General features: G+C 40.7%; 1 protein-coding gene across 2 annotated transcripts in view; it reads right to left on the bottom strand.

Moving 5' to 3' along the window:
- zbtb20 (zinc finger and BTB domain containing 20) overlaps positions 1 to 12,050 on the bottom strand; it is a 33,859-nt gene that overhangs the window by 11,836 nt on the left and 9,973 nt on the right. For both annotated transcript variants that reach the window (XM_062433444.1, XM_062433442.1), the window contains exons 2-3: positions 4,379 to 4,523; positions 1,569 to 3,095 (exon numbers count right to left, since the gene is read on the bottom strand). In XM_062433444.1, coding sequence (XP_062289428.1) covers positions 1,569 to 3,075 — 1,507 coding nt within the window. In that variant the 5' untranslated portion in view covers positions 3,076 to 3,095; positions 4,379 to 4,523. The remainder of the gene's footprint in view (positions 1 to 1,568; positions 3,096 to 4,378; positions 4,524 to 12,050) is intronic.

The raw sequence follows: 12,050 nt of genomic DNA, 5'->3' as shown, positions 1-12,050 counted from the left end.
ACTGAGAGGTCAGGGGTCAGGGTCACTTTCATATTAACTGCCTCTTCATCAGGGAAATACAGTGACTCGTACAGTAGAAAAGCTGCCTCCCTTGTCTCAGTGATTTTTTTTTTTTTTTTTTTTAAGATTTTTTTCAGGCATAGACACCTTTATTTGATAGTTGCCAGACAGGAAACATGGGAGAGAGAGGGGGGGTGTGACATGCAGTAAAGGTCCGCCGGCCGGGATTCGAACCGGGGTCCACTGCGTACGTGGCATGCGCTCTAACCACTCAACCACCTGCGCGCCCATCTCAGTGATTTTTTGATTGCAGCCATCCCCTCTGCTGCACATGTGTATAATGTAATAGAACTGATGTGTAATCTGTCATTGGCTGTGATTGGACATTTAGGGGGCTAACTGATCAGTGACTTTTTTCTTCTCAGTATGTCATCACTCTGCTCCGCATAATTATGTGAGTAAAACAGGACATTTGGTTTTAAATAACCTTCATATAACAGGTGGTTCTGGCCAAGTGATGGATTCTGATAAATAAAAATGGCTATTTAAGTAGGTAATTTTTATGAGATCATCTAATTATATGATATCTAATTCTTTCTTTCTGTGATGATGATTTCAGTTACTGATTGATGCGGCTGTCAGTGCTGAGAGCGCTGCACAGTGTAATGATGTGCTGCGTGAGCCGTCAACTTGCATTGTTCAGTAAGTCAGACACAAATGACGGCAAAGAAATTTCCTGCACTATGGCCTAATGAATGTCGTTTTTGATGTTTTTTATCAGTTTGTATTTAAGTTTAAATAGAAAAACAGCTTTTGGCTTTTTATTTGAAGAAAGCTGTGTGACTGTTGCAGTGGAAGAGCTGTGTCCAAATAACATACTATAATACTCTCTGTTCTGTGCTAATCTTATACTGTTTTAACAAATTAAATTAAATTAGAAGGAAAAGATAAAGATGGACACTGATGAAAGTTAATTGTCACTAAGGTTAATTGAAATCAACTGCCAATTGAATTGAAAGAAAAAGCGAAATTATTTTTTTTCCTGAGATGTTCTTGGTGTTTTTAATGTTGTCAAACTCTGTGTCGATTTGTATGCCCCCCGACTTTAACCAGAACCCAATCAGTCATCTCTGTGACAGCTACCATAACAAGAAACAGACGTCCACACAGGACTGGAAATTTGTCACAATTTGTCTGAATTATTTGCAGTTGTGAGCAGCTCCTGCGCATTGCATTGTGGGATATCTCTATCATTTACAGATAAAGCAAATTGAGTGAGCTTACTCACATCAGCGGGTATACCTAATTACTACCTCAAAGACCTGCATTACTTTAATATAGTATGTAGTATGTAGAGTATAGTATGAGTATAGTATGTGTATGGGAGTAGCTCTATATCGTTACGTTGCCAGCATTAACAAACATGGATATACTTTATTGTTTCTGTATTCTGAGGAAGAAACAATACACCTGTTTATATATAATTTAAAATGGAACCTTCTTACAAACTTTAAAAAATAAATAAATTATCCTTGCACTACATACAAGAGCCATACCATTTGACTTACCAGTATGGACAAACATGTGTTTGACGTAGTTCTGTTTTGCAGTAAAGGTTTTACTGCAGAGAGTGCATTCATAGGGCTTCTTTTCCCCCGGACCAATTCCTCCTGCAGCCTGTTGCTGCTGAGCTTGCGGTTGCTGTACCGACATCGGGTTCGGGAATGATGGCATTGCAGGGGGCGGCACTGCCACGAACTGGGGTTGCTGCTGGCCAGGAAGGTAAAGGAAAGGCTTGGTGTCTCTAGCCGGCTGTGTAGGAAAGAGTGTGGGCAGGAAGGTGCTTCCAGCAGTGCCCATCACTTGAGAATTGCTGGTCACGGTGAGCGGCATCCTCAGGTTGCTGGTGTGTGATTCTACCTGGCGCATGTAGTGCGTGGCACTTGGCAGGGACTGGGACATGACTGAGTTTGGCAGGGGCTGCATCATGCTACTGTCACTAGTGCTGTGGGATGTGTCCCCATCCTCTGTGTCGTGCACTTGCTCTGGGGACGAGTCATTGACCTCTATCTGTACCGGATCCCCGTGCTGCCCGTCCCCGCCCCCCTCTCGGCCAAAGCCCGTCAGGTACGGCTGCTGCTCCATAGCATCTGGCTCAGTACTGATGGAGGAGCTCACCCCTGAGTCAAAACTTTCAACCTTGGATTCACTCTCTACACCCTCAGTCTGGTCAGTGTCGTCTTGGCAGTCCCCCAAATTATCATAGCAAGTGTACTCATCTTCAGCCTCCTGCTTTATGTGCATCCCTCCTGTCTGAATGCGTACCGGTCGGGGTTGCTTGCGGCAGTGAGTGGACTCTGCTGTGGTGATAAAGCGATCAACCTGCTGAGATCTTTCCTGGATGCGGTTCATCCAAGGTGGATCTTGAGATTGCTGGTCCTTCTGAGTGCTGAGAGTTGGATCGTAATTTGTTGACAGAGGGTTAAGGTAAATAGGGCGCTCGCGGGTGCCATTCTGCACTAGGTTAGAATAGGAGTACAGTGATGTGTATGCACGATCCACGCTTTGCTGTGATGTTGCTTGCATATAACCTGACTCTGCGTCGCTGCTGGGCCCGGAGGTGCCGGACTCTGGTGTGCCACGGGGTGTTTCCTGACCAGAATCTCCTGGTATAACAGGGAACCCCCCGGGCCCAGCCAGGCCCACATTCTGGGACACGATGCGGGTACACTCATCTATGACGGTCTTGATCTGTAGGATGCTGGCAGCAGTTAGGATCTGCAGGGCCTCTGACTGAGATACCCGCAGGATCCCGCTGTACATAAAGTCAATCAGCTTTTGGATGGATTGCACTGAGACCACAGAAGGGATCTCAATGTCGCTGTAGCCCAAGAGCAGCTTGTCCTGAAAGAAGGGGCTTCCAGCAGCCAGCACGCACCGGTGAGCTCGCAGCATACTTCCATGGATCCGAACAGTCACGTCACAGAAGTGCCCACGGTTGCGCTGCTCATTGAGGGTCTCAAGTACAGAATTGCTGAAGTTGTGGAGATTGATGTTATGAATGCGCTCGGTCATCCCCTTGCAACTGATGTCACCTGAAAGCAGGAAGCAACATGCCTGACTTAGAAACTCTGACACTCATATTCACTATTTTGCTGGATTGACAACATCTGTATGCCTAAAATGAAGAAGTGAATTTAGATGTTTTTAAATGTTTCTTTTACACACATAACAACGATATATTTCTATTATTAGTTTACATTGTTACAGATATTAGGAGTAATACAACTGTAATTTAATAATTAAATATACACTATGTTATATAATATAGTAAGCTCTTTTACAAAGAAGGAAATTCCCTTTTTTGGCTGTATGTTAGAAAACACACCATGTCACAGTATTATGAATACATGTTCATTGGGGGATTCTTAAAAGATGAACAGATTTTGTAATTCTAATGTTTTCCTCAAACCCATCTCATAAAAAACAAATAATTTAACATCTGAGCCTAAATTTGTGTTTTGAATCATCATTTAAAAATGCCACACTGCCATGGTGAAAGACAATTAAGATGGTTCCCGACTAATTACTACAAGTTTTCCTCAGTATGTGTATTTACTGAAATTCCTCCAAACACCATTAGGTGGTGCACTGTGCTCAGAGGACAACAGGCCTCTTTTGTTAGCCATGTGTTCACTGTGATGGCGCTTCCTAACTATCCTAGGAATACACTAGATGTGACCCGGCTGATCAGTGTGTAAGATAAACTTAAGAAGCTTTTCTTCCAGGTTAGATGTTAAAAGAAATGAAAATTCAAATTTAAATGAGATATGTATTACGTGTAAGAATTGTGCAAATTGTAGGTTTTGGTGATTTCTGTCAAATTAATTTCTTTGGCATATAAACATGCTTGAGTAGAATTTAAGTAAAGCAGTTGACCTTATTTGAATGACTACTGAATGCAGCATTTTTCTTCAAAAGCAAGGAAACTCTCATTTTGATGTTGGAAAGTGCACAAATATTTTTTTTAGATATTTAGTGTACACAATGGCTGTCTATGAATAATGAATATAATTATTTCTGACAACATAGTGCACATGACTTTACTATAAAATATATGAAAAAAAAACTTGAACATGTGGATTTATTTTGCTTCATAATTCATAATGCAGTCACACATGGAGTAGAAATAAGATAATAAGAGTGGTACTAACAATAAAACCATGTTTGACAGTAACACACTATTTAAGATTTATCTCAAATGTCATGCAGAAGCAGTGTGATGGTATTAGTGTTCAGCACGATGCTTTCCAACTAAGTTATTTCTGACTGAGCGATAAGGGGAAGAAAAAAAAAACGGAGGCAGTCCAGTACTCACAGTTAGATGACGTTTTGTTACGAAGATGCTTGTGTGGCTGGTGATGAAGTGCGGGTCAAGCCTCAGTTTGCTGGTGGAGATGGCTGATCAGAGGCCGGGTGCTAGGCAAGGCTGTCAGTCCTCTCTGTCCAAATCATGTGTTGCTCTGCCACAGTATTTGGAGGGGAGAGAAAAGACAAAGACAAATCTTAATGCCACATACTGCCTCGTCGATATTGCCACTCCCTTAATGAACCCAGAGCAGTGTAACAAGAATATCTAACCAGCGACACGCTGCAACAGATGTGTGAAGAGTTTTCAAGGAAAGACAAATGGAGGTTCCAGTGTGCACTGTCGCATAAAACTGCCTCAAATTCCTCTGAAACTTACACAAAGCACACAAAACACTTGCAGGTGTCTAAAATAATGAATATATTGTACAATTTGGAGATTACGGGAATCTCCAAGCATCTCAAAGATGGGACACAAGGGTGCGTTTTTTTTTAAGAAACTAGACAAAAGAAGCTCTTATCCATTGGTCAATCATCACATCATCTGGGGAGTTAAACCTATAGAAATCTTGAAACATATTGCTGTGACAACAAAAATATGCTGACAACTTAATAGTAACACATCACAAGACACTGATCCATCATCAAATTAACAAAGGCCATAGTATTAACACATATACATGTGATATATCCATCAACAAAGAACCACTGTTTCTCTGAAGGCATATGATGATTGCAATACACATTATGCTAAAAGTTGGCCTACATTTACAGTGACCGCCATATATGAAAGCACATCTAATTGAATGTATATATATGATAATTAATAAATGATTACCATAGAAATAAACCATGAACTATAAGCATGCAACTGAGTTTCCTCTCTCAAAGCACATGACCACCTATTACAAATAAGGTTGAAAATAATATTGGTATTGAAGCGAGTTCTTCTCAGCAGTTATCTGAGTCACTGGGCAACAAAACCACACCCTTACGAAGAAAAACGATCTAAATTCCACATTAATTTATGCAGATTCAATATTTTCGAAAAGGTCTCATTACACTCACCAGGAAGAGAGAGAGAGAGAGAGAGAGAGAGAGAGAGAGAGAGAGAGAGAGAGAGAGAGAGAGAGAGAGAGAGAGAGAGAGAGAGAGGGAGAGAGTGAGAGTGTGTGTGTGTGTGTGTGTGTGTGTGTGTGTGTGTGTGTGTGCGTGCGTGTGTGTGTGTGTGCGTGCGTGTGTGTGTGTGTGTGTGCGTGTGTGTGTGTGTGTATGTGTGTGTGTGCGCGAGCGGATATATCTTTGTTATTTGTCATTCACGAATGCACAAATTAAACAAGACAATGTCTAATACAGACACAGGAAAGACATCGAAGTCGTAATAATAGAAAAGGGTCAAATATTAAACACACAAGGCATTCATTGAAAAACACAAGAAAGGCATTCAACAACATTAAGCATGTGATGAGCTGGTTTGGTGACGCTAAGACAGCCTTACACAATTGCTCTCATACTGTACACACACATTAGTTGGTAAAAGTTTGACAAATCTGGAAACAAAGTGATGTGAAACTGGCCACATTAAAGTCACATACTCAGGGTATCATTTAAGGTCAGGCACTCTGAAGAAAAAGAAAAAAAAACCCCAGTGAACCAGTGCATGGTCCCTGAAACAATTTCTCTCTCATTAGTCCCACACTGGTCATAGCACCTTCAAAAATTTCAACCAATAAAGCTGAAAAAGTATCGTGGAAATGACTCAGCATGTTGAGACCATGCGAGTATTTATCATTACTTGTGGTTTAAATCATAATTACAAGTATGATCTGACACGTTAAATATTTTTGGAAATGGAGTATAGAAAACCTTTAGTAGCTGTCACACTGCCTACAACACTGACATCGAGTGTTCTCTATTAAATGCCAAAGTGTTTTTAAAATGAACAGAACCATGCTAGGATTTGACCAGACCTGTAGGCTTTTGTCGACACATATTATTCTTTTACAAATCTCAAGCACTCTGAGAGAACACACCTTTCGCCTCGTGAGACGGTGAGTTAAAATTCACAGATAAAAACTAACCGATTTGAAGCAAGTGACCTTTTTTCTTCCAAAGACTCTCACCATGCTATGGTGGCCATACTTTTTTGTGCCAAGGTAACAAATACATATTAGACTATGAACAAGCTAAAAAATGTCATGTAAGATAATGACTGCATGTATAGTTTTGTATAAACAAGAAAGGAAACATGAGTTGAACTGTGATAACGGTGTTCAAAAGCCCCAGTTTTGATAAGTACTGCAGACAGAGAGACGTGCTTGTTTTCTTGAAATGTTGTCAACTAACACATTTGATGATTAAATATAAGCAAGTAATAGCGTGTTTAACAGTGCTGGGCGATTGCTCGATACTGCGCTGGATCATTCTTTGGCACGAAAACATACACCGACACACACATTTGTTCTTCTGTCTCAATCAAGACACAAAATGTGTTTTAAAACAAAAGATAAATCCATAACTTAACCCCTAAATCTGGGATTAAACTTCACCCAAAAGAACCCCTTTTACACCTTTTATTATAGATTTCAATATAACCCCAAACATGAACCTACATAACTTAAAAATGAGATCTAACCCAAACCTACTTTAGGTGTAACCCTTACCTAACTCATGCCAGTCAAAGTATCCTGAATTGACTTTGTCAAAATAAAAAAGCAGCCAAAACAAATAATTTTAAAGACTTCTCTTTATCGCTCTACACACACACGTGCCAAAATGTTGGAATCCATCACCATGGCAAATATTTGACCTTTTTTTTTTTTTTTTCCTAGCTTGAGATGCAACTGTAGCCCGCTGCCACAGGGCCTTTTCTTTTCTTTTCTTTTTTTTTAAAACGAGGCTTCAGTTAGACAATGCAAACATATATGTACCCTCTTGGGCTTCCCTCGCCCATCCAGACATGTAAATCCACCTGCCTGAGGGGTAAAGTGAGGTGAATGCTGGCAACAAAGGAGCAGGCCAAGGGAAGCAGGCTTCAGTTGCCCAGACTGCCACTCACAACAGTGATTCCATTTTAGCCGTGACACAGTGGGTGAGCAGCAGCCAGCGCCTACCTGCAGTGAATTCTAATCAGCCCAGGGGTCTGTCTCCCTCCCTCCCTCCCTCCCCTATCCTGCCTTGGACTAAAGGGGCTGATGATCCTTCAAAATTAATTAGATCCTTGTAGGAGGCGGCCATTTTCTTTCACATCCTAATGCTCCACCAAAAAACAAAATTTTTCAATCAAGCCAAATTTAGGGTGTTCCCCCCTCCCTCCTCATACTGATCTCTTTCTTTCTCTTTACGCCTCTACCTGTTTCCTGTTTCATCACGTTGAAACTCTCTCCTCTCGCCGCCTCTCCCTCCCATCTGTCTGTCTGTCTGTCTATCTGTCTCTCTGTCTGTACCCCCTCCCCTCATCCTCTCCTCTCCTTCCTCCCTCCCTCCCTACAAATCTTCCCCAGCACCCGCGCCCACACCCCCCCCACCCCCACCCCCACCCCTCCGCCCCCTCCCTGGCTGCCTCCATGCTCCCAGCTCTGTGTCTGCCTCTGTGGAGTTTGCTGTCAATAAATCCCCAGAGGTCAGTTTGTCTGCTGGAAATCAGACACAATGCTTCAGACCGCCAATGCAATGCATGCTCTGCTGCTGCCGCCACAACAAAGACTGAGGAGGGCTGAGGGGGGCGGGGGGAGGGAGGAGCAAGGGGGTGGGGGTGTAGGGGGGTGTGGAGGGATGAGAAAAAAAAAGAAGGAGACAGGGACATGAGGGTTGCAACTTCACCAGCCAGACTTCAGGTTAATCAGCTGCCTGTATTAGGTGACAAGCTGATGAAATACGCTGCATCAAATTGGACATTAGTTAATCAAGGGGGGAGGGGGGGGGGGGGGGGGGGTGAAATTGTGAGGGATGGGGGATGGGGTTGAGAACAGACATAAGAGGCGTGCTTATGAAAGGAGCAGTATCAGCCATGTGTATAATATACATCTTGAATATGCAAATGCTGCTTACAGCACACACTATAAGCATAGGCCCTTGGTACATTTACATGTGCAGACAAAAGGGCCACGGGGCATTGTGAAGAGCTGCAGTCCACGCATGTGCACACAGCACGTTGATAAATTCGACGCAGATTCGCAGTTATCAACAGTGTTTTGTGTTACACCTAATTAATAGTAATTTATGAGTTTGTTTGAAACCTCTGCTGCTTAACGATCACTGCCCGACATTGTAATTATTAATTTCAATCATCCATTTAACCCAACTGCATTAGCATATAAACTACAAGAAATCATGTTTTAATAGTATGGTTTGGATATGTGATCTAATGTAATTTAGTGCACAATGTAAATGTGGCAAATTTGAGGCGATAATCGAGTGATGAAGGGTTGATCTGACAAGTGATAATTGAAGATGTGTTCAATAAAGACACAGTTTGTTCATTTTTCACTCCTCTGACAAAACAATACAGTTATAACTAACTGTAATCAGTCAACATCTCAAACTTTCTTTTTTTTAAAAAGAGAAAAATAACAACAATATAAACCCCAGCTAACGCTACAGTGCCTCAGCTCCTTTTGACCGGCACAATTAAAAGTGATTCTTTTACAGTAGGTAACTTAATATTCATCTTCAGCCAACAATGTTCTGTTGGCTGATTAAGTCAGAGTCATTTAAAGCTCTCTGTCTCTTTTTACAGTTGAGAGTTTGCCTGTAACGAGTTTCGAGGCAATTAACAGGTAAGGTATCTAATGCACCTAAATAATACACACTTCAGCAGATGTAGCAGGAAACACCTCTCGTTCTCAACATTTAATTGATTTGCCTTCACAGCAGTCACTAAAACTCATCAAGCGCACGTAAGCTGTTGTCAAGTTGAGCCAAGATTTTCCGATTGCTGTGGAACATTTCCCTCCTTCCTTGACTGAAACTATATAGTGTGTTACAACATCACCGGTGAGGTATTTCTGAAACATTTCCAAATGTCTCATGATAATTAGAGCGTGTTTAAATTATATTTGTGCAAAGCGTTTAACGGACAATTACAACACGAAACCTCTGTCTGACCTTTGAACTGGCTCTTCACCTACAACACAGGCTTACGTTCAGTGATTCTTTCGGGTTCGTTTAAGGACAGAGAAAATATAATTCCACTAAACCACAGCAGCAGTTTTTTTCTTCCGTGATCACACTTTTACTTGGTCAAAGCGTTGTGAAGTAATGACTGAGTAACAGTTTGTGACTTACCGACCGCTGTTCAGTTAAGGTTTCTTGAATAACTGTATAACATTCATGCAGTACTGTTTATTATATATTTACTGGAACTGGTGTTAACTCTTTACGGTCTCTTAGACTCAATCTGGCTTTTTATGTTAACTTCTACCACAACTGAAACATCTGAAATAGCACGGCTGATTAACGTGTTGAGAAGAGGGTTCGACTGATACTGATACCGATACTGATATTAGGTATAAAGAAAATCTGATATCAACATATTGGCCGATAATTTTATATATACACAGAATGAATACATATACACACATTTGTCGCAATGATCCTTGAAATGTGGTAATCAAACTTTCTAGTATACAGTTATCAGTACACTGAAATAGTAAACTGGGAATTTAATAATTATAAATAACTATGATTTAAAAACTCACACAACAAAAAAACATGTTTGAATATAATTAAAAAAGGATTAAATATAAAATACATTTTAAAATAAAAGTATATATATATATACATACACACACATATACATACATACACACACACACACACATACACACATATACATGTATATGTATATACATATACATATACATGTATATTAATACATACATACAAACATATATATGTGTGTTTGTGTGTGTATATCGGCACATATATCAGCCAATCATATTGACAGACCGATATATCAGTCGGGCTCTAGTTAAGACATCGAGACCAACAGTAAGCCATTAATATGTGACAGGATGTGGAGCTTTCAAATAAATTCCTCAAGCAAACAAACAACAATAAACACTAAAATATCATTATACAAGTGCAGAAAAGTAAAACGATTTTCTTTTCCTTTTTTTTAGACAGGACAGCTTGTTCAACTTTGTCATTTTCTGTCAAGAACACATGTACAACCAGGCACGCCCCGGTAGCCTTCTGGTTTAGGACGCATGTCACCCCTCCATCACTCACTCCCTTCCATTTCTGTCATCTCTCCACACTCTTTATAATAGGCAAAAATGCCCAAAAAATATATTTTAAAAAAAACCCAAAAAACTAACACGCCTACAACCAGCCGCTATCCATAGCACATCCATTGTCCAGTTACAGATGGGAGGATAATCTACTCCTAATATACTCTTTTTCAGTAAACACAAACATGAATTAGTGCAATCAGTAGATTCCATACTGTGTTTTATGAAGAGCACAGGAGGGAAAAACAAGCTGCCGTTGCCTGATGGCCATTAAAATAATAAAGACAGTATCTCACTTTGGTGATGGAAAAGGACGCTTTCATCAAATATCTCAGAATTGGCAAATGGCTGTGCTTTTGTTAATGAGCATTTGACCAAAAAGAACCATCTGACTACTCATATGATAGTCTCCAAAACACCTCTAACCCCCGAAGCAGATAATGCTAAATTCAACAGTTATCATTTAGACACAAGTGTCCGCAGCAAATGCCTCTCTACAGCTACTACACACGTCGAGGACATTTTGCCTCTCCAAAAAAGGACCTCACGGGCCATTAAGAGATCTTCATGAACCTACGTAGATGCTCGTACAGGGCTTCTCTGTTTATTTCCAGTGTATCACAATAAAGAGTGATTAATAAACTCTGTTCTAGCAAGAAAATCAGTTTGTCTGCTTCCACAGTATATAAGCAAGCAAGAGCTCAACAAGTGGACTGTGTAGTATAGAGGGGATATTGCACCTTTATATCACCGTAAGAAAACAAAGTGTCCACTGACTTTCTGTCCTTGAGAGATAAATCAGAACAAAGATGCTTTGTGCTGAATTATGAGAGGATAATGTGAGAGGTCTGCTAACTGTGCTGTCCTTGTACAATGTAGACAACTGCACAGCTTCTGGATATGTTTAGGTTAAATGTATACTATATTTGTCACTAGAGACACCAAACAGAATGAAACCACACTCTCTCTCTCTCTCACACGTGCTGTACTTAAAAGTAAAAAAAGAAGAACAGAAATAAAAGATGTTCAAATGAGCCTTACAAATAGTTGAGTTTCATATGTATTGTTATAGTAAGAGTGTGTCCCACACACACACACACACACACACACACACACACACACACACACACACACACACACACACACACACACACACACACACACACACACACACACACATTACTTCTCTACAGTCTTACAATATGGCATGTCTTGCTATTTAAACTGAATATATACTGTAAGATAGTCAGAAAAGGAAAAGCTTAAAAAAAGCTAAAGTTCTGTGTGTTATGTGTTTCATCTGCAGCTGCACAACACTGCACGAGCCAGTGCCGAGGTGGTCCAGCATAGAGCTGAACTTTCACAAACACACAAGGGTGCTTTAAGCAGTTCAGCCTAACCCTGCACTTTTTGTTAGCTGGTCTGTGCTTCAAGGGTCAGCAAAGTAAC

Source organism: Scomber scombrus, chromosome 14 (assembly GCF_963691925.1).
Source record: "Scomber scombrus chromosome 14, fScoSco1.1, whole genome shotgun sequence".
Lineage (NCBI taxonomy): Eukaryota > Metazoa > Chordata > Actinopteri > Scombriformes > Scombridae > Scomber > Scomber scombrus.
Note: the sequence above shows the minus strand (reverse complement) of the source record. Positions and strands in the feature narration are given on the sequence as shown.